Source organism: Hydra vulgaris, chromosome 13 (genome assembly GCF_038396675.1).
Source record: "Hydra vulgaris chromosome 13, alternate assembly HydraT2T_AEP".
NCBI classification, from domain to species: domain Eukaryota; kingdom Metazoa; phylum Cnidaria; class Hydrozoa; order Anthoathecata; family Hydridae; genus Hydra; species Hydra vulgaris.
The window spans coordinates 36,271,442-36,296,956 of record NC_088932.1 but is presented as its reverse complement, the minus strand read 5'-3'; the positions used below and the strand labels follow the sequence as shown (position 1 = coordinate 36,296,956).

The 25,515-nt window shown below is 26.0% G+C and overlaps 1 protein-coding gene across 3 annotated transcripts in view; it reads right to left on the bottom strand.

The window, feature by feature from the left end:
- LOC100207736 (uncharacterized) overlaps positions 1-25,515 on the bottom strand; it is a 73,291-nt gene that overhangs the window by 19,402 nt on the left and 28,374 nt on the right. For all 3 annotated transcript variants that reach the window (XM_065816976.1, XM_065816975.1, XM_065816977.1), the window contains 4 exons: positions 20,851-21,042; positions 16,446-16,632; positions 16,210-16,248; positions 5,407-5,499 (listed from right to left, as the gene is read on the bottom strand). In XM_065816976.1, the coding sequence (XP_065673048.1) occupies positions 5,407-5,499; positions 16,210-16,248; positions 16,446-16,632; positions 20,851-21,042 (511 nt within the window). The remainder of the gene's footprint in view (positions 1-5,406; positions 5,500-16,209; positions 16,249-16,445; positions 16,633-20,850; positions 21,043-25,515) is intronic.

Genomic DNA, 25,515 nt, shown 5'->3' with positions numbered 1-25,515 from the left:
CAGACCAAGCATGTGACTATTGGAGTCTTTCCAATTTAAAGGAAAATAACCATCAACACTAGGATCACAAGGTATGGTGAACTTTGTAAGAGATAACACTCAACAGAGAAAAAATTACTTCAAAGACCACGAATATTAGTGAATGGTAGATTTAGAAAACTTAGTAGAAATGATGGTTCTTGTAGTTTTATAGTTTTTGGTATCTTAGTCATTTTTAAATTTGTAAAAGAACATGACTCAAAGCATAGATAGTAGAACACTACACAATTTAATAGTCCAAGCAATTACCTCATTACTATTAATAAACCTTAAGCCATAACAAAGGGCTACAAATGTGGTCTCGACAATGCACACCAAATGTATAAACAGGGACAACATCCTTGCGCAACATGGCACTGTTAGTACTCTGATAGTTTACAGCTGTTGATGGAGCTACCAGAGAGTTCGGGAAACCTGAATACCAGCCAGCCTCAGAATCATAAAACTAAGTAGTACTTAGTACCCTCATTAGGAGATAATAGAATGAGTTGCCTAGTCATAAAAACAGAGACACAAGCAAAACCCATGCATTGAGTCAAAAAGATCCAGCATTTGACATCCCAAAATAGAAAAGATGTATTATAAATACATCTGCGCTAGCCTAATAGATGAAGAAGGGGTGTGACATACATTTATTATTTAACTACGGAATTATGTAAACCAATATATAAAATGAAATGGCATCTTTTATTTTAATTTTGGTATCAAAGTAGCAATTAGTAATGCATTTTAAGATACTAATAACTTCCAGTTTACAAGAAATTTATGTCAGATTTTATATAAATTATCTTGTTTGTAAGTTGATCGTCCTCAGTAGACAACAAAAGGAGTTTTGCATTTAAGGTTTAAGACTTACAATTGAAATCTACTCTTAAAGTCATCAACTGATTAAAGGAAACAAAATCTAACACAAAGTTGAAATTCCTACAAAGCAACACAAAGATTCAACTGCTGCACTCTCAAAGAAATTGAAACTACCATTTCCAAAAGATGAACAACTTTTGAAAATGTTAGTTTTGAACTTGGTATGTCATAAAACAATAACAACATGCACTCACTTAACCGTTTGGAACTATCAAAACAAATTAACGGAGACAACTTAATCCAAAACATTGTAGAATTGAAAAGATATGAAGAAAATGCCAACAATAAAGAAATCGACAACTGGTACAAACAACAAAACATCTTACTAAAGAAAAACTTTTGAATTGATTGGAAGAGCACCATATGCAAAGATAAATTTAAAAAAAGGATAATGTATGAAGAAACTGCTCGCATAAAAAAAGAGTCTGACGAATGAAAATTAGAAGCAACTCAAAACATAGTGCATATAGATGGTTTTAAAAAAAAACCTTCTAAACTATGAATTTCAAAAAATGATGGTGCCATTTTTTTTTTTTTTTAACTTTATTTCAAGTTGATTTTTACAAGATAGTTTTAGTTAACACTAAAACTAATTTAACTTTATAGACAGTACGCACACACATATAAATGTCATAAAAAAATTATAATTGTTTCATTAAAAAAAAAAAAAAAGTCATGAAAATTTACAATTGTTTCAATTTTAAAAAAATAAATATTTATTATAATACAATCTTAGCTGAAGAATAAGTAAAGTCAGTATAAAAAAAAAAAAAAATCTTAAAATCGATAAATTTTGCAAACGCAATTAATATGATACCAATACTTAATGTTTTTTGAACATCTCAAGACTTTTTGTGGACATGGTCTCATTATTTAGAGTGTTCATTATATATGGAGCCTTTAGGGGGTAGAATGAGTTTTTTGCTACAACAAAGTTTATACATAAGATTTTTTAAAGTAAAAAGATTTTTCATAAAAACTGGATTTAGACAGTTAATAGATTTAAAAGTTTCCATCATAAGAAATCTCAAATTTTTTAGATGGATTTTTGGACTATTATCAAAATTTAATAATTTATCCAGAGACAAATCAAATCTTTTATAGCCTATACTTAGAGCTTTTTTATGAATTCTATTTATTTGTTTGTCATCTTTTTTTTAACAAAACAAAATTTCTTATGCGTGAAAGAGCAAAACATTTATTATTAGCTTTACTAAATAACTGTTTAATGAGTTTCCCAAACTTTAGATGTTTATCTATTGTTATAACAAGTGGTTTTACCTTATCAGAGGCAAAATCCCTTATATTACCTATTTTTTAGCGATAGATTTTTTGTGTTTTTTAGGCCAACTAAATGAAATTGGTTAGCAACCATCGAGTTTAACTGAAATCAATTGATGGTATTGGTTGCTTCTTTTTGCAAACAAAAAATAACCTCCTCAAAGATTTAATCACAAGTATAAATAGTGATATCATCAGCAAAATTACAAAGTTCGATATCTTTAACAAATAAAAATAAATCATTTATAAAAATTGAACAAAATAGGTCTAAGGATTGACCTTTGAGGCACTCCAGATAATATATCCACCCAATTTGTGGCGGAAGACCCTATTTTTACCCTTTGCTTACAACCACAAATATAGGATAGCAAGAGATTAAGATTTTCTTTCAAAAAGCCATAGGCGTCTAATTTAGCAATTAGTAAGTCATGTGGGATATAATGGTATGCTTTTGAGAGGTTTATTAATATTATTCCAACAACACCTTCATTATTATCACAACCATGCCACTTAAATATGAAATCACTTCACAAATTGTACACCAACTTGGTTGTGATATCATTGATCTTCCATTTATAAATAATAGTTACTTGGATCAAATGTATGTAAAAACTCATTGAAAACTTTAAAAAATTAGAAACAGCAGAAATCCTGGTACATAAAACTCTCGACAAACTTGGTCCTGATAAAGCCAACATAGTTTGAACTGATCCAAAACAGCTAGTTGATGCTCTACAAGACTATACATTAGAAAATCTGGAATCATCTATTGGGTGACCAGGTTATATCATCAAAAAAAAAAAAAAATTCACGATAATTGGAAGCACAAACGACAAATGTTAAAACACTTCCAGCATAACGAAGTCAAATTTAACTGTATTATTTACAGCATTTGCAAAATCATTGCAGCCACGAATGAACAAAACTTAATTCAACTTAACAAAGGAAACAATTTCTTAAAAAAAATTATTATTTTAACTGGATGTCAATAAAACACACAGTAACCAACTGTCAAAGTAAATATTCTTGCTACAATTGTAAAATAAGACATCATTCATTTAGACTGGTGGTAATAAAAACTAATCAAAAAAGATATCTTTATGGGTGAATCGGACAAATCATTCAATTATTGTTGTGAATGTTAGTAAATATAGTGAGAAGACTCTTGGACATGGGAGCTGGTAGTTTGTACGCATCATCTAAACAAATTAAGTACTTAAAATTAAAGCCAATAAAATGTTAATAAAAAAAAAAAGAAACAATGATTAGATCAGTCCATCAAAATCTCCTGCTGTTCTGCACAACTCTGCATTTAATAAATAGTTTGACCAGCTTGATACAAAGCTTTATAAACTAGGACAAACTATACTTACAGTGCTACAAAATCCAATCATTAGTATTAAAAAAGAAATTGAAACACTTTGCTGGATTACAGTTTTACAATGATGATCTATGATGATCACAAAATCTATCTGATTGGTACTGTAAATCCATCCTATAGTTCCATCTGACATGGTGGTATTGTAAGAATAAAATTAAAAGACTTCAGCACTGATAGAGAAGCTATTGCCGAAGAAACCATAATCAGGTGGAGAATTATGGGACTGGGAGAAAGTACTTTGGATTGCTTATATTTTACAAAGTCAACTAATGACTGCTACAAAGAACTCTACAGCATAGATGTACTTGGTCTGGAGGATCAAAGTGAAGGAGACCAAAGCGAAGTGTACAATGGTTTAAAAATAATAATTACGAAAAGACATGACCGGTTTTTATTACATAGGGTTACCATGGACAGAGGAGTGTCAGAAACTAGCATCTAAATCAGATAGGAGTACTGCAAGGATGCACAGCTCACTGAGAAAACTAGAAAAGAAATCAAATGATCTCAGCAAAAATGATGTTATTATTTAAGAAAAAATCACCAATCAAACCAACTGGATAGAGGGTTTTCTACTTAACAACATTTAAGTTTAACTATTTTTTAACAACATTTAAGTTTAAAGATTATTAACAACCTCAGAAGTAAAAAAAAATGTTCAGGTGTGTTGTCATTAACTGAATGGGATAATGCCAGCCTGAAGCTGATCAAAATGCTTCAATATGGTTTTGAAAAATTAGAAGAAAAAACTTCAGAAAGATTATAGAAAAATCACAATAGATGGGTTGTGTACAAGATCTTTTAATATTTTTAGTTTGCAAACATCCCTTACAGATTTGTTTATTCAAAGAGAAAATTAACAAACACATCACGGAATGACTGGCCTAACTATGTCAAAATTTTAATAGTATTATTGTATGGATATCTAATGTAGGGAAGTCAAAATAATAAGAAACAATTAGAATTAGTATAAAAGGCTCAGGTGCAAACAACAGCTAGCTCCAATAACAACTGATTTACAAAATCCTATATTGTACTTTCACTAAGTGCAACTTCAAGAGCAATCCACTTGGATCCTGTAAAAACAATGGAAAATAAAGATTTTCTTTGAAGCACAAACAGACACACTTGCAATTATAATAAATGACAGTGCTAAAACATTTGTAAGTACTGCAAGATGGATCAGCCAATTGCAAAAGGACTCAATGGTGAGCGAATACCTAAGCGAAAAAAAAGTAAATATAAGTTCAATTTAACAAGTAGTCCATGTTGAGGAGGATTCTTTGAAAGAATGGTAGGTTTAGTAAATAGCTCATTACATAAACTGAAAGACTTCATCTGACTTTAGGAAGTATAAAGAAGCTTTTATCGATGATATATTTAACTTCCTGTATCAACACCAAACAACGTACTAAATGATAAAGTATTACTAAGCTGTTAGAAAACATAAGCATCACGCATGTAATAAAATTGAAACTCAGACTCCTGAAATATATATAAAACATATCTCTCTCAACATTTACATAAGCACATATAAAGAGGAAATAAAAAATTATAATCCACAATATAAATATATATAAAAACCAAAAGGGAAGGCCAGTAAGATAATAAAAACTACGGTCTTGTAAGACCCAATTATAACTAAGTAGTGGACTAATGTAGATAAAACTCCATCCACAGGACCACAATTATGTTAGGAGTGCTTGATAAAAATTTTTTCAATTGATCGGGCAATAAAAACATTTGACTATCAATTCTGTGTCAATACTTCACAACATCAATACTTCTGCAAATATTTAAATATTTTAACATTAATGACTAACACTAATAAAACAACTTACCTTGAAATCTTGAAAACATAGAACTAATGGAAGAGGAGGATGAATTACGCAATGTTTCTGAACTTATTATTTCCTCATTACACAATGCTGAACCTTTATAATCAAAGTATAACAAGTTTTAAATAATAAAATACTATTTAAGGTATCTAAAAATATAAAAACCAAGTCATTAATACAGAATTACCATAGTGCTTTAAATACATACGCAATATTGAATGCAAAATTTAAATTTAAAAAAGTGCGATTTAACCTATTGCATTATGTGCAGTTTTTTTTTTATGGATTAGCACTTGAATGAAGTAGGTTATTGACATTTGAATGAAGTTTTTTGATAATATTGAGACAAAAGAAAAAAATGAGAACGTCCTATGTTGAACAAAAGTTTTATGTTGCCTTAAAAATGCGTTTTTAAAGTACAATTGGTAAATTTAAAAAAACTTTGAAGTAAAATCATCTAATATAAAATTAACTTTTTTTTTGATAGAGCTGAGGTTTCTCCCAAATTGAAAATTGTCTAATTGAAAATTTAATTTTATGATGTAGAATCTTTTCAGAACTTGTATCAATAAATGTTGTGAACAGCTTTATATTTAGTGAGTTTAAAGCTTCTATTTCTTTTTTAAACAACACTTCTATTCTATTTTTTAAAAAAACATATCAAAAAAAACTTTACTTATGTGATATAATATTAAATAGCAATATAATCTGCTGTGAAACTTTTAAAACTAAAAAAACTCTTCACTATCTCAGTCATAAAAATTTAAATTTAAATTTGAAACAATTTGGTAATATTTTAAGCCTCAACCATAATGCGTCCCTTGAGATCATTCTTATTTTTGCAATTCAAGAGAAAAGAGTATTCATGACCAGGCTTGGACAGGAATGGTGCACTGTGGAAAATAAAAGTCTGAAAATATATTCAATTAAATTTATATATATATATAAAACATTTATACGAGCTTTCGGCTTAACACTAGACAAAAAACAAACACGTACTTTTTAAACTTTTTTACAAACATTTTCCTTATATTAGTTATAATTGCCTCATTATTTATTTTTTAATTGCTGCATGTAATTAATTAATTTCCATATTTTTCAACATTTACATGAATATTTTCAAGAAATTATAAAATGCTTATTATAGAAATATTCAGAATAGTTTATTAATAACAATTTTTATAAAGTGAGTTTTTATGGAATAAATTATAGGTCAACTTTCAAATGCTGCAAAGTATCTTCATCAAGTTCTTGGACATTTTTACTGTACAGTTTTCTAATGCTGGTGATGTAGGGATCGGATGTACCAGCTATAATTACTCACATAAATGTGGGCAGTTTCTGTAGCATATGTACCAAAACTGCATTTATCATAACACCTGAGGAGACAGCTTGTATAATTATGTTAAGTCGCTTAATCAAATTTTTATTTACTCCAGTGATTTCAGAAGAGCAGCTTGCATTGTAAAAAAATCTCCTAGCAGTATTACCTTACCTTTAGTAAGCAGTCTCCTTACCATCATTGGTATTACCACTTACTTGTTTTTGTTTGTCGACAATTAAACCTAGCTGCTCACAAATATGTTTCTGTATTAAGGTCTTCTTCTCTTTCTTTTGTTGTTTTTTTCTTCACTTTTAGCTAACCATGTTTGAAAAGACAGGTTGTAGGAAATATGTAATATCATTTCCATACACCGAATCCAGGCATGTAATGTTGACAGTCCGTATTGATAGGAACTTTCATTTTCAGGCCTTGCAGACACTTTAGTCAAATCGTTTATTTGTTGTGGAATATAATCCACATATTGTACATGTAGACGCAGAAGGCATACCCATTAATACCTGAGCCATTTTTCTATCTATGATTGTTAAAAAAAGTTCATGTTTCACTTGCATTCCTTTACAACTTTTGTTAATTATAGATAGCCATAAAAAGTATATTTGGCTTTTTATTTCATCTACAACAACTTAGTTTTCTCAGGAATCTCTTTTCAAAATTCTATGCATATAGGTCGACAAAAATGTACAGACGAAGGAGCCGGATTTTGCCAAACAACTGTGCCAGTTACCTCATCAACTACTCTGATCAGTACTTCTTGTAATTTTGTAATACGGTGGGAATAAGAAACAGTTTTTTTATCAGTCAACTTCCTCAAGTATAAATGTTATACTTTAGTTAAATCTAAATCAACAAACACTCTGAGTGCTTCCTCATCCGTCAGTAAAATTTTTTTGTGCTTTCCGTAAAACTCAAGACAGAGATCTTTTTTTCTTTTTTGGCAAAGAAGCTTTGCTTCTGTTTCTTCTCCTATTGAACATAATGCCTTAAGATATTGCATTAAAGATGTGCTCATTCCAATTTCCTTAACTAATGTGGAATTTTTCTTTTTTTACTGGTCTCTGACCAATCTCCATAAGATATGCATGGTCCTCCACGTTTTTCAAATGATGTAGATAGCGTGGGGTCTCTTATTGCGTTTTACAATTTTTTCACCTTCTGTGATGCTTTGGTCCATCATTTATTAAACAGCGGAATAATGTGTTTATGAATATCAATAACAATGAAACACAAGCTATCCTGAGAAACTTGATAATTTTCTTTTAAAATTATTGAGAGTGCCTCAATTGACCTGCCCCCGTCAATATAGGAAAGTAACAGTTTATGTTTTGAACACTTAAAAGTTGTCATTTTAAAAAGTGACCAAAGTATTTTATTTTTAGTGTAAATTTGCTGTAGTGATATAAATTTTTCAACTACTTATATATTATTGTTTAAATGATGAAGTGTTCAAAAATTGCTCATAACATTTTTACCACAAAATTCAAAAATAATAGAATGCATGTCCATCAAAATTAATCCTCATTAAAAATTGACAAAAAAACTTTTGCAAAACTACTGTTATAAACAGATATAGTCTTAAGTAAAACACAATAAAAAGTAGTTTTTTATTTTCTGACTTTTATCACTTTTTCATCTATACTTTTGTAAACCACACATATCTGCACCTGATTTTTAATAAATCATTTTTATAGACAACTAAGCTACAAATCAATTATGAAAATGAAGCGTGGGGAAGCGTGGGTAACTGCCAAAAATATCGGTGAACTTTAAGATTTTTTATTTTATAGCTCATTTTATAGTTTAATTATTATTATTATTATTAATTATTAATTATTTTAATTAATTATTAGTAAACAAAACTGCATAATTAAAAATATGAATTCCTTCTAAAATATCCATAACATAATGCTTTTAAAAATGAATAACACTTTATACTTATTCATAAAAAGTTTTATAGAAAATAACTTTTAAAGTGATGAAGCAAATAAATTTTAATTGAACATTTACAAAAATATGAAACAGTAGGGCTTCAAAAATTATCTTTTTACATAAAATTAGTTGAAATTCCTACATTATAGTAAAAATTAAATAATAAACTATTTTAAAAAATTAAAGTATAATTTCAGTAGTGAAATTAAAATTTGAGCAAAAATCATTTAAGGTACGTTTTTGTAGTTTCCAGTACTATTATTTTGTAGTACTATTTTTAATGTTTTAATTATTTAAATGCAATAAAATAATTGTTATGTTATGAATAACTTTTAATCGTTGATTTCTTCTCAAGTTTTTATTTTCCAGTACGATTATTTTGTAGTACTATTTTTAATGTTTTAATTATTTAAATGCAATAAAATAATTGTTATGTTATGAATAACTTTTAATTGTTGATTTCTTCTCAAGTTTTTATTTTCCAGTACGATTATTTTGTAGTACTATTTTTAATGTTTTAATTATTTAAATGCAATAAAATAATTGTTATGATATGAATAACTTTTAATCGTTGATTTCTTCTAAAGTTTTTATTTTAAGTGAAGGCTTTAAATAAAATAAAAAGTTAATTATAATGATTGTTTAAAATTAACGCATTTTGTGTATAAATGTATAAACTATTTTATGTAGGCATCTATTTTTTATAATAAGTTTAAACGTTTGAAACTATTTTTTCATGTCTTTCTAAAAATCTTTTGAACGATTATTTTTTGGAAGATATTTTTTTTTATGTGGCTGTTTAGAATGCATGTGGCTGTTAAGAATGCGCGTGACTGTTAAGATGCGTGTAGGAAGATTTTATATAAATCATACAAGAATATAAAATAACTTTTTCTACTTATGCAAGCATCTATTTTTACTTTATGTAAGCACCTATTTTAAAAAGACTACATTATTTTTTGCAACTCTTTTGAAAAAATAAATGTTTAAACAATTTAAAAGAATTATAAGTAGCACTTTTAAATAATTTAAATATTTTTTCCATTTAATAAATAATTTGTTCATTTATTAAACAATCATTAGAAGTAATTTTTTGCTTAACTTATAATTGTTTAGCGTAACTTTAATAAAACATTTCAAAAGATGAGATTTAAAGTAATTTATTTCAAACGCAATTAAAAATGTAACACAAGTAACTTTCGCTTTGAGTTTGACTTTTTTTGTTTTATTTTAGTGCTTATATATTTTCTTTTTTGAAAAGATTTGTTTCCTTTTTTCTTTAGTAACTTTTAAACTTTATTTTCTTCCTGTTTAAATTAAGCTTAGCGTTACATTTTTCAGCGCATTTCTGAAATCAAAATATTTAAACAGTCATGGTCAAGTTCTCAAAAATAAAAAATCATTTGCGTGGTCAGCAATAGCGTTCAATCGCACACCATTCCTATCCAAGCCTGAATGACTAATATTCAAAATGACCAGTATTGAAGGCTTTTGATAACAAGACATTTGATAACTTTTAAGTTTCTTTACATTTTAAATACTTTAAATACAATGTGCTATTTTATAACCAAAAGTATAAAATAAAGTGTTTTTTTTTGAAATTTTCATATAGTTTTGTTTCTTTTAAGACCCAACATAAAAAACATTTGTAAAAGTCATTTTTTATAAAACATTAGGGACCCGTCTGATGTTTAAAGGTCTTGAGGAAACCCTTAAAATATTTTTATTAAAAAAACTTTAAACTCAGTATTATTTTATTATATAGAACACATCTAGGCGTTGAGAGCAGAAATTTTCAAAAAATTTTGTTAACCCTAATATATATATATATATATATATATATATATATATATATATATATATATATATATATATATATATATATATATATATAAATTAGTAAGAAACACTTATTTAACTTTTTTTTTCAACTTTAAGTTTCACCATTGCTGGATCATCAGAAGGAGTTAATATACTCCAGATGATCCAGCAATGGTGAAACTTAAAGTTGAAGAAAAAAGTTAGATAAGTGTTTTTTACTAATTTATTTTTGCTCTATTCTTTAAGAACATTGAGCACTCTATTTGTAAAATACACTAACATAATTTACATATATATATATATATATATATATATATATATATATATATATATATATATATATATATATACATTTATATATATAATTAAAATTGATATAAAAATGTACTTTTTTATATAAATTTTTATCTTTTTAATATGTTAATAATGCAAAATTATCACATAAACAAGTATTTTAAACAACATTAAACGTATAACTATTTTACAACTATTAGCAAAAATAATCTAAAAAAAAAAAAAAAAAAAAAAAAAACAAAAAAAAAAAAACAAATTAATAATATTATTATACTAACCACCAATCAATTTCCATCCCGTAACTATCAAAATACAAATATAAACCGTAACATCCACTAAAAAAATCGTAGCAAAATTAAACTTTTACTACTTGCCTAATGATTGTGGTAATACATGAAACTCAGAGTTGCAATATTAAATTATATTGTAAACATTAGCATTTAGCTAATTTCTGGTACTGCGGGTAAAAGTAATATATATACTATATAGCTCTAGTTTATCTATTGAGCACTCTTTTAAGTATACAATATTATACATGATAATATAAAAATATTTTCTTTATTCATATATACACTTATGTGTATATATATACATACATTTATATATATATATATATATATATATATATATATATATATATATATATATATATATATATATATATATATATATATATATATGTATATATATATATATATATGTATATATATATATATATATATATATATATATACATACATATATATATATATATATATATATATATATATATATATATATATATATATATATATATATATATATATATATATATATATATATATATATATACATATATATACAGTCGTGTGACAATTTATTATGACCAACCAAAATTTTTTACATTCTCAAATTTTAAAGTCTATTATTTTAATATTTTTTTGTAATTTATTTACTCAGAAGTAATTTTTATTTAAGAAATGGGTATTTTTTTGACAAATAAAAAATATTTAATAAATTTTATTTTTGAAATATTACTACAAATATATTCAAGATCAATATTTAGCGATTCCTCCTTTTGCCTCTATAATTGCAAGAACCCTTTTTGGCATACTTTTGATGCCTTTTTCAGCCATTTCCCTCATTTCTTTAATATGGTTCCAATGGTGAATAATTCTTCCTATTAAATATATTTTATTTGTAATATTTTCTTTAGATATTTACTTCTTTAGGAGGGTCCAAACTTTTTCTATAGGATTTAGGTTAGGAGAGTTTCTTGGCCAGTCAAGTAATGGAATATTTTGTTCTGATTGATATTTTTTAACTGATTTAGCCGTGTGACATAGTGCCCCGTCCTGCATGAAGGTTTTTTTTTCACCTGGACTAAACCATTCTGCCAAATGTGGCAACAATCTTCGTTCCAGGACTTTTTTATATTGTAACTGATTCATCATTCCCTCTACAATATAGAGCCTTCCCATTCCCCTTCCACATATAACTGACCAGATCATCACAGATGTGGGGTGTTCAACAGTTTGAATGATGCAGTCCAATAAGTATTTTTCCACTTTTTTCTTTTTACATATTGAGCCTTCTTTGTTAAAACTTGGAAAGTACTCTCGTCGCTAAAACATACCTTAAAATATTATACAAGGATTGTTAAGTGAATATTTAAAGTTCGGTGTAAGAAAGTAGATATTTTAAATACATCTAAATCAATTTTACCGATTTCCAATCATCTTCTGTTAAATTCCTATACTTTTTTGCTCACTCCAGCCTATTTTGCATCATTTTGGTGTCGGTTTAGGCTTCTTAGCTGGTCGTCGTGAAATGTAACCAAGATCGTGTACGCGACGTTGAACCGTTCTCTTTGACATTTTGACTCCAGATTGGTCCATCTTATTAGTTATTTCATTGTTGGTGGCCTGTCTATTTTCTAGAACAATCTTGGTAAGTATTCTTACCTGCGTGGTGTTAGGATTCTCTTCTTTCCCCATTTACCAACCCTCTTTGGCATCAAGTTCTCCATATTAGCCATTTTTTGTGTATATTTTGTACAGAAACCCATGAAATACCACATTTTCTGGCAATTTCTAGTTGAGAAAGATTAGCATTTATTAAAAGTGCCCTGATTTCAGTAATTCTTTGTAGTAACAAGTCTTTTTTTTTTTTCCATAACTAAAATAAGATATCACATTTCAGTACTACAGTTAAGAATTTGCTTCGGTACTCATAACTTTAAAAATATCAAATCAAATACAATTATATTTACTTTAAAACAAGAAGAAATATTCAAGAAACAATATTTTAACTGATTTAAATAAATATTTTGACGATAACCTAATAAACAAATTCAAAACTATGGTAATAAAACTCAAGAAGTGTACAGCGAAAAGATTATAATTAAGATGACATCATACAGAATGGCTGTCAAAAGTGACAGTGTTGCCAGTAGCAAAAAAGAAAGTACTAATTTTATGAGTTAAAACTTTATTTTAAACAAAAGAATAACTTTCAATTATGAATTTTTACTCTTCATATATTTCTAAATGTGCAATGATGGGTTTTAGAGTTTAAATGCCATACAAGCGTTGAAGATAGATAACATAGTGAATGTCTCAAAAGTGAACAACACCGGAAATCATTGATATTGTTTGTAAAGATCCAATTTGACTAAGTATGAACTGCTGATACCATAGGCATCTCAGATAAATTTATATAAAGAATTACATTTGAAAAAACTGTTCAAAAAATTAGTGCTGCATTCGCTATATAGATGATACTTGGACCTACCATTATGATCCAAAACTAAAACAAAAAGATTTTACAGTGAATTGAAGCTGATTCTTCAGCTTCAAAAGATGAAGCTCCAGGTGAAGCAATTGATCAACATAAAAAGTTATAGCATCAGTTTTTTGTTGATTGATTATCTTGAAAAGATATTGAAGGTAAAACATTTAACTCTAAATATATATAGTTCAATAATATATCAATAAATAATATCAATATAGTGCAATAGTGGAATAATATATCAATAAATAATATCAATATAGTGCAAAGTGTGTTCAAGTTGAGGGAGATAGAATATTGATTAAAAAAACTAATTTCATTGAATAAAAAAAAAAATCTTCTTTTTTTTGCTTTCAAAAATTTTAATACCAACCTGTATATACATACATATTATATATATATATATATATATATATATATATATATATATATAGATATATATATAAATTATGTTATATATATAGTATATAGATATAGATATATATACAAATTATGTTAGTGTATTCTGCATATAGAGTGCTCAATGTTCTTAAAGAACAGAGCAATAATAAATTAGTAAAAACACTTATCTAATTTTTGACTTCAACAAATTGTTTCACTATCAGTAGGTTCATCAAGAAGCTTCCTGATAAACCTACTGATGGTGAAACTCACACAAATATATATACATATATATACATGTATATATATATATATATATATATATATATATATATATATATATATATATATATATTATATATTATATATATATATATATATATATTATATATATATATATATATATATATATATATATATATATATATATATACATATATATACAGTCAATTTCATTTAACAACTCAAACCTCCAAGGGATTAAGGATGTTTGATGTCGATTTAGTGTATTTAACTAGTTCTAACAGAACCAGACTTAAAGTTGTAAAAAAAAGTATGAAATTCAAAGATAAAAACACTATTATTTTATCGTTATAGCCACTCTTAATGACACAAGATGTGTTTAAGTTTTTTCAAAACATGTATCAAAATGTATAAACACATGTTTTAGACGCCTAAAATCATTTTCTGTCTGCTGGGCTGTTATTATATTTAATCTTTTGAAGCAACAGACAAAAACTATTAGCCAATCAGAAACTAATGAATATTTATCAATGATTGCTATCACCAATCATGTTGTTGCAATTACAGAAAATAAAAAATATAATGACTGATGGAAAAATATTATTTTAATACCAAAGTTTTGCTATTTATAAAACTTTTAAGCAAGTTTCCCAAAAAGCGGCAAACAAATGATTTTTACAGTTATAGAATATGTAAATAGATCACATTCAAAGTAAGAAAAAAATTTTCATGTGACCTTCAGGGTTCCTATAAGGAGGGGATACTTAATGATTTTTGAACATTTGTCCAACACAAAGATCAAGATTAGACCTCTTTTTATATATATATATATATATATATATATATATATATATATATATATATATATATATATATATATATATATATATATATATATATATATATATACATATACATATATATATATATAGAGAGAGAGGGAGAGAGAAAGAGATTGTTGCATTTGGGAGTACGGAAGGAAAAAAATGATTCTTATGCCAACAAATGCGTCACTTTTAATTACTTTTGACTTTCATCCAGCATTTTCATGTTGTCAGAAAGTAAAATTTAATTACAAATTAACTGTTTTTTAAAAAAACCGCAAAAACGCCAATTTAATTGACCAGAATGTTTTTAAAAACATTCAGAATGTTTTTAACAATGTAAACAATGTTTTTATTTTTATTTTTTTTGATAAAATGTTTTTATTATTACTTTTTTTACAGTAAATCATGCACAGAGTGTTGCTACATCGACTACCTTATAGCCTGACACAACAAAGCGCTGCTACATCCACTGACAAATAGCTGCTACATCGACTATTTTTAGCCTGACTGGCAAGGGAGTGCTGCTACATCGACTGAGGGTTTGTTTGGGACAGGCGGTCTATATATATATATATATATATATATATATATATATATATATATATATATATATATATATATATATATATATATATATATATATATGTATATATATATATATATATATATATATATATATATATATATATATATATATATATATATATATATATATCAGCCACCAATATGAATAAAAACTTTCAGTGTAATTAGGATTTAAAAATCATTTTTCAACTTTTAAAAAACTGGTAAATCTTGATCTGTCAAAAATTTGGTTTTCATTTATTTCTCACTATAGTATAAAACTTATAAAAAGATATTAAATCCTCTTGAAATTATGATGAAACAGCTGTTAAAATATGTGGATTTGACTACAAGCCACACTAGAATTAAATTGTTTATTTGTGTTCTATAAAAAATTCCTACCCACCCTTTTACTAAAGTTTAATAAAAAATCTAGTAAAGAAGAGCGGGGGTTTAATAATTAAACATCCACTCTCCTTTATTAGATTTAGACTGAAATTTGCATTCCCTTCCTTAATTCCCTCCCCCCCTCCTCATTCCCTTTGTATTAAGCACGCTAGAGTAAGTCTGCATAATGATATGGCCTTTTAGTGGCTGTATATATAAATTAATTTACAAAACTTTAAATAAGTTTACCTTGGTCATGCAAAGACAACTTTTGCTTTTTTTCATCATCTAAAACATATAAAAGGTTTAAGGTGAGCAGATTTATTCATTATTATTATTATTAATCATTTTTATTATTCATTATTATTCATTAGTTTTCAGATTTTTTCAGCTTAACAAGATTACACAAGTATTATTAATTTAGCTTAAGTTTCAAATGTAAACAAATTAAAATAGCAATGTTTTAAAGAAAAAAACTTTTATACTTCGAGATCTTTTCTTTCCTTTTAATGTAAAATTGCGTGTATATTTAGCAACAATATAATTATTAGCAAATTGAACTTCAATTTTTAAATGAAACTTCAAATCACTGTGTAAACATTTCTCTAATTCATAAACTTTATAACCATTTTCATCCTCATAAACTGAGTCCAAATCCAAATTCACTAAAAGCTGAAATGTTAAAATCAAAACAATTTTTATAAAAATAATTACTCAAATACTCATACAATCAGAATTTGTAAATAAAAGACAAAAATTAAAACAATTTTTATAAAAATAATTACTTAAATACTCATACAATCAAAATTTGTAAATAAAAGACAAAAATTAAAACAATTTTTATAAAAATAATTACTTAAATACTCATACAATCAAAATTTGTAAATAAAAGACAAAAATTAAAACAATTTTTATAAAAATAATTACTTAAATACTCATACAATCAAAATTTGTAAATAAAAGACAAAAATTAAAACAATTTTTATAAAAATAATTACTTAAATACTCATACAATCAAAATTTGTAAATAAAAGACAAAAATTAAAACAATTTTTATAAAAATAATTACTTAAATACTCATACAATCAAAATTTGTAAATAAAAGACAAAAATTAAAACAATTTTTATAAATATAATTACTTAAATACTCATACAATCAAAATTTGTAAATAAAAGACAAAAATTAAAACAATTTTTATAAAAATAATTACTTAAATACTCATACAATCAAAATTTGTAAATAAAAGACAAAAATTAAAACAATTTTTATAAAAATAATTACTTAAATACTCATACAATCAAAATTTGTAAATAAAAGTTAAAAAAGTAAGTCATTTTAATCTTTATCAACTTTTTATATTATTTAATTACTCAAAAAAATTTGATAATTGCTGTGATAGCATGTTATTCTTGTTAAAACAATGTTGTAATGGTACAAAGCTAATTATATATCTACTATAATAACCTATATTATAAAAAAAAATTTCTTTTATAAAACAGTAAACAACATCATCATTGTAAACAACTTCCATGTTTCATTCTATTTCAACAAAGAGTTAAGAGAAAATTCTACTGCAATAATTTTAAGGAGAACTAAATTTTGACTAGTGTTGACATTTTTTCGATCTTTCAGCTTTTTCGATCTAACTTTTAAAAGTACTTTTTTTTTTTTTAATTTCTTGAAAAAAATCTTATGATAAGTTTTTTAACTTTTAAAAGTGGTTTTTATGATAAAGCTTTTTACTGCATTTGAATTCGAAATTTAAGGTGTGTCTGTCTTAAATTGTTTATCTTCCAAATTAAAGAGCGAAATAAAATTTTTTTTTGCTTTTTGTCAAAACCTTTTTGTTTAACATTTTTATTTATTTCTGATTCACTCCCAACAAGGCTGCAAGCAACCACTATTAAGTTAGGAATTACTAGAAGAAAAAAAAAGAGTTATAGAGCAAGGAAATGGTCAATAGAGACTTGAAAAGTCATGAAGATGAGAAAGTGTTCCAAAAAATTGAAGGGAAAATAACTAGATAAATAAAAGTTTTTAGAGCATGCAGGAACAGATACAATAAACAAATGAGACTTTGCTGAATGACGAGTCAAATGAGAATGAGTTTTAGTTGACTTTTGATGAGATGAAATGAAATTAAATGAGATTTAGTTTTAGTTGGAACTAAAGATGATAGCTCATTGAAGCAGCGTCCATGATAGTATTATTTGAGCAACATCCATGATAGTATAAGTAGAAGTAAATTAAAAACATAAAAAAAATAAATCGCCATGGATTACTAAAGGTATTTTAAAATCTTCCAAAATTAAACAAAAACTTTATATTCAATATTTAAAGTCAAAAACAACTGAGAGTAAGACCATAAAAATTAAATAAGATTATTTGAACACCTAAGGAAAAATTCAAAAAAAATATACTACACTAATTTACTTAAAAAGTACAAATTAAACTTAAAACACACTTGGCAACTAATAAACAAAATTACTGGTAACAGTAAAAAAATATTGCAATCTCTGCTCTCAGTTATTAAAGTAGATAATAATCTTTTTCTTGATAAAAAAACATTTGCTTCTGAATTTAATAAATATTTTGTATCTGTTGGACCAAACCTAGCCAAAAAAATTCCAAACCCTAAAAAATTAATAAAGGCAACATAAGACCCTATAAACTCGCATCTAAATTTTTTTAATTTGTCTTTTGAAGAGTTTGAAAGTGGTTTTAAATTGCTAAAGTCAAATAAAGTAGTTGGTTCAGATGATGTTAATGGGAATGTTATTATAAGCTGTTTTGACGTTTTAAAAGACATACTTTTCCAAATTTTTAAATGCTCTATTAATCAGGGAGTTTTTCCTGATGATTTAAAAATAGCAAAAATTATTCCTATATTTAAAGAAGGAGTAAAAACTAATGTAAAACACTATCATCCATAACACAAACATTTCTTAGCGGCACTCGACGACAAGACCGTATGGTCTTCTACAAGTCCCCATGTTCTTTTATTTTTTTAATAATGACCATTATATATATACTTTTTTACTATTATATATTTATATTTTAAATGTTGTAATGAAATGCTTATTAAAAATGAAATAAAAAGAACAAAAAAAAAATTTGTAGAAAAGAGAAAGAGATGCAACTTTGCAACAATGGGAAAAAGGTTCAAGCTTAGAAGATAGGGCGGGGTCCAACTACGTTTATAATACATTTTTGGACCTTGTCTAGAAGAGAAAGAGCATCATTAGAAAAACCAGCCCAAATATGACAACAGTATTCCATACAGGGACAAATAAGAGATTTGTAGAGGTAGAGAATAGAATCAGGAGTAAGAAAATGACAAGCATGATAAAGAGAAGCAGCCTTAGCTGGTGCCAATTTAGCAATCGATATATATGGTTTCCGTGAAAGGTCAGTAGTAAACAATAATCCAAGAAGACGTAAAGACTCAGTGAGAGGGTTGGCATTCATTAATATAGAATGTAGACAGTATTGTGATACAAGCCACTACAAGGCTCAATCTGTTACAGAAGTGAGATCAGATTCAAGATTGGCTGCCTGTTCTAAGCGATCGAAGAGAGAAGACTTTTTGTCAAGACAGGTGTATAAAGTCATCAACAAGAAAAGTTACTTTGGATGTAAAGTTGTTGGGAAAGTCATTAATGAAGATAAGAAAAAAACAGGACCAAGGATAGAACCATGAGGTACCCCAGAAGTTACTGGAAATGAAGAAGAGTGTTGGCCTTTACAGATGACTTTAATAAAGGGGTTAGAAAGAAACAATTTTAAAATCTCAAAAACTTTCCCAGATACACCATATGAAACAAAACTTATGGAGAAGACCAGCATGCCAAACATTGTTGAAAGCTTTAGATATTTCAAGAGCAATAGTCCTAGCCTCTCCATCTCCATCTTATGCACAATAAAATCTAAATTCAGTCACAGCAGTTAGCAAGTCAGCATAGAGGAAGAGGACTGAAAACCGTATTGATTGTCTGACAGTAATTTATTTGACTCAACATGAGATGAGAGATTTTTTGATCAAAGATCTTGCAAATAACAGAAAGAAGACTGATCGGACGATAATCGGAGGGGTCAGAATGTTCACCAGAGTTTTTGAAAATTTGAACCACAAATGCCATTGTGCAGCAAGCATGAAAATAAGACTTAGTTTTTAAGACTTAAACATTTATTAAATAGTTTAGAGAGAATTGAAGAAAGTTCTGGAGAACACTTTTGTAAGACTATGACAGGAATATTGTCTGGACCACAAGCCATAGAAGAGTTTAACTCTAAATTTAAGATATGACTTTAGCAACAGAAGCGATTTGAGTGTCTAACAATGGGTTAACCTATTTAATTGAAACGGAAGGAAGTGAATAGCCATAAGATTCAAGAGTTGAATTAGAAAAGTTTGACTCTTGAATCTTGAATTGTTAAAAAAATAATTTATTGTTGAAAAAATTTTTTTGATGAAAGTTTGTTGTGTTTACATATAACATGGAAGCAGTATGTACAGTATGTTTAAAAAGAATCAAAATTCAAAAAGAGTTTAGCCTATTTGCAGCAGATGTTTAAATATTGAATTTAATTCTTACTGCAGAATTCTGGAATATACTGGAGAACACCGAATTTTAATTTTGATGTTCAAAATCAAATTAACAGTAAGAAGTTTTTTTATTGGTAAATTGTGACTCTTGATTGTATTTTTTAATTTATTAGATACTTCATATTGATGCAGGGGCAATACCAGAATTGAAAAACTTTATTAAAATATTAAAAAAGTTATTAGAGTATCAAAAAATTATGGTATTATGAATATAAATAAATTATGATAGGAAGATATTAAAAAATAGATAAATTGCATATATTTTGCTGATATCTAAATTTACCTTTGTTGCTTCTACTACTTCATATTTTACTTTTATAATTGGAACTTCCTTAGAGTACTCAATTGTATTACGTCTTACTTTAATTGTAACATTCGGAATTTCAGGAATAAAAGCTTCAGCTGTTTTGAAATCAAGTAAGAAGCTGATTTCTCCATTATCAATTCGTTGCATAGATTTGTTTTTTTCTCGTCTCTTAAAAAATAATAAACTAACTACAAAACATACATAAAATAAAAACTATAACCTATAAATAAACTAACTACAAAAAATACATAAAATAAAACCTGAACCACTAGCACCCATCTACCTAACAAACTCAACACAACCACCTAACACTTCCAACACCAACTATGTAAAGATAAATTTGCATTGAAAGCCATTTTTAAAAATTCATTAAAAGTATTTTTTCAAAAAATTAGATATTTAAATTTTGAAAATATAATAAACTAGAATTCATTTTGACTCATTCCAGTAATACTGGAAAAAAAGAATAAATTTAAATAAATAAATATTTTATTTAAATATTGATATTTTAGTATGTCAACGTTAAATTAATTTTTTATTTTATTTAATTTTTAATAAAATATTTTTTCTGAAGTTAAAAATGAATTAGTGACGTTTATGGTCACTAATTTATTATACCCTTAAATGTAAAAATGTTGATTTTTTTTTGAATTGTCAATGAAAAATCAACTTTGATACCATTGATCTATTTCCCAGTAATTGAAACATAATAATAGTTATTTAATTTAATTAGATACAATTTATAATTATCATTATTTTAAAAAAAATGATTTTGGGTTTTGTGTATTCAATTAAGAGTGTGCGCATGTGGTCGTGAGTGGATGTGGATGTGTAGAGCGCAAGTGATTTTGTTTGATAATTTGATTGAGGGAGTTTGTGCACTATTGCGTTACTTCCATTAATCATTTAACTAATATGACTAATGATATATTATATAAACTAGATGTCTAACTTGCGGGATTTTATTGGACTAAAAATAAAGCTGCTTTTTTTTGTTTATAAATATAGTCCGCCATTTGTAAAAATGGCAAGAGCTGAAGCCGATGTGAGGAATAAAAGCTTAAAATGCAAGTCAAAAGTTAATAATAATATAAATATATATTATTATTAACCAATAAATTTAAGATAATTTAAAAACACATCTTAATAATTATAAAATAAATTTCAAAAGTTTTTTTATGAGCCTATTAAACATAGGCTTAAAAGTATTATAATTCATAAAAATACTTCAAAAGCGTCTGTTGTTTCACTTTTCTATTTAAAACTTTAATCCCTTTCTAATCGAAAATAAATTTAGGAATCATAAACTATTACTTAACAAGTATTCTTACTTCCGTTTAATACTTCTACATAAATAGTATTTATATTTAAAATATATTTACTTCTTTTAGGAAAATAAAAGTTGAATAATATCTGTTTACAAATTTAATCTGCCATTTGTAAAAAGGGCAAAAGCGGTTTCACTTTTTAGACCAAAGTTGACATCTAGTTTATATATCAGTGACCAGGACATTTATTTTATGCTTTGTTTTGCACAAAAAAAATTCTTAAATCATCTGAATATATTTTTAAGCTTTTCTAAAGACAACTGTTTCTTTAATAAACCTCCTTTTTCTCTCCTTTTAATATAAACAATACAAACAAAAAAATGAGTTTTGTAATCCATTTAACTGCTTTTCACAAGAATGTGTTTAAAATGAAAGCAAGGTACAAAACCAAGTAGTACCCAAAAAATAATTCAAGAAAATCAGTAAATTATGTTTGCTGTACCTTGATTTATTGTGCAAATATTTGTAAATATCTTATGTAACACATAAGATATTTACAAATGTAAAACATAAGATATTTACATAAGTAAAACATAAGATATTTACATATGTAAAACATAAGATATTTACATAAGTAAAACATAAGATAGTTACATATTTAAAACATAAGAAATTTACATATAATAGATAAAGATTTATTAGAACAAGTTTAAAAATTACATGTTCTAAAGTACATACATGTCCAATAAATGGACACAGACAATATGCCCCTAAATAAGTATAAAAACAATGTACATATTGAACAAATACAGTTTGTAATACAAAAATTTAAGATTTCATATTATTGGTAATCTCAAAATACAAACTTTTATCTATACAAACCAAATTATGAATAATTTTGAAACATACAACTAAATCATGTTTAAACGCCTGAGCTCTAGAGAATCAAAACCAAGCAGCTGTAAATGGCTATAATAAATTAAACAATTAAGATTGGCAATTTTTTTTGTGAACCTTTTTCAAATATTTTGAATAGACTTTATCAACATAGCTTGGTGTGGCAATCAAACTGGAGAGCAATATTCAATAATTGGTCTTATATAACTGGTAAATGCACGTATAGTAAGCGACCAGGGTTGATATTTGACCGGGGCTGGGTTTGATAAAATATGTCCGGAGTCGGGGTTGCATAAAGATTTATACATCCTAAAGTATACTTTTTAATTCAAAATTTATGTTTTACTTTGAATATTCATGTGCAAATATAAACATAATTTTGATCAACATGATCATCATAATCATCAATATTATCATTACAATTATGATGATGATGATGATCATCATCATCATCATCATCATCATCATCATTATCATCATCATCATCATCATCATCATCATCATCATCATCATCATCATCATCATCATCATCATCATCATCATCATTATCATCACCATCATCACTATCATCACTATCATCATCATCATTATCATCATCATCATCATCATCATCATCATCATCAGGCTTTAGCCTTCCTCTTTTATGCTGTTCTTTAACAGGGTACGACAAATCAACAAACGTGCGAACATTTGGTGATAAAAAGACAGAAAAATAAACATCACATTTCCTTACTTTTACTTAAGCAAACATTGGCATTTGCTTAAAATTTTTAAAAACAAACGTGTAACTTCAGAAATTTTTTTTCCAAATAATTATGCGATTGATAGTTTTTTATTTATCATTAAAAAAAAAAAAAATATTATAAAAAAACAATAAGTTACTAAAATTTAAAATGCATTTTTAACGACTTTAAAAGAAACCATGCTTTGTTACTTTTAAATACGCAACTGAAGAAAATAATGTTTTAGCATGGTTTTTACATGCATTTATAAAAGCATAGGAAATTTCAGTTAAAATGAATGCATTTGCAATTACTTTAAAAGAAACCATGCTAAAACATTGCTTTCTTCAAAAGCGTGCTTTTTTTTAATTATCTTATTATTGTTAAATTAATGTTTGCTTGCCCTTTTTAAAGTTTTGAAAAATTTTTTTAAGATTTCCAGAAATATATATAATTTAATAGAACATTTAGAACTATTATGTTTATTATAGTTTTCATTTTTTACTGTACATTTAACAACACCAATAACATGATATTTTATTATTAAACACTTAATATAATTATAAATCTAATAATATCATATTTAATAATAACTTAATATAATAACTTATTAAACACTTAATATTATATTATTTTTAAAAAAAAAGAATGTCGAAACAACTTTTATTTTATTTTTAGTTTCCTTTTATTAAAATTTCTTTAAGATTATACATTTTTTTATAAGATAATTTATTTTTTTATAAGATTATACATTTTTTTATAAGATTATACATTTTTTTATAAGATTATTTATTTTTTTATAAGATTATACATTTTTTTATAAGATTATACATTTTTTTATAAGATTATACATTTTTTTATAAGTAAATAAATTTAACAAACTCAATTGAGAAAAATTCACTATTTTGTATTAAAGGATAACAGTTTACAGTCAAAATGCATATTAGTTATCATTTATTGCATATTAGTCATTCATTTATTTATTTATTAATTTATAAATCATTTATTTGCATGCACTTTGCAAACGCATGAAAGATTGTTTTGAATTCATAAATAATTGATAAAATTCAATAAGCATCTTTGATATATCTAATTATTATATACCTTATTAACTAGAATAAGAGTTATTTGAAAATAAAACTCCCTTATAATTTAATTATAATTTCATGGATCTGATCTTCTTACTTCTTCCTAAAATAAGGCAAAGTTATTTACAAAGAAATCTTACTCTAATTAGACTCTTGAATCTAATGACCATATTCTTCCTGTCATACCAGTTAAACAGATTATTATTTCAGATTACTATTGTAAAATAATTACTATTGTAAAATATACAGATTACTATTGTAAAACATCCAAATCACTCTGGCTTTCAATGCTAAAGTTAATTCTCAAATAAACACTTCTACAGTTTGTGCTCCAGAAAAGATTTCTATCATAGTCTTAAAAAAATGTTCTCCAGAACTCTATACAATTTTTGCTAAACTATTAAAAAGTGCTAAATAAGTGGTTTCAATGTTTCAAAACTCTAGAAAACACTTTGACTTCTCTAACTTGTTTCTCAACTTGTTTCTCCACGCAGCGGCCTTGTTCGTCAAGGTTCGTGTTTCGGAGTTATAGAGTTGAGAGAGGGTTATAACCACTATTAAGTAGCCTCCTCATCTGTAGTGGCTTTATTGGCCTTGTGGTGGTTAAAAAAAAAAAAAAAAAAAAAAAAAAAAAAACTATCCTATGATTAGTCTTCACTCTGTTAT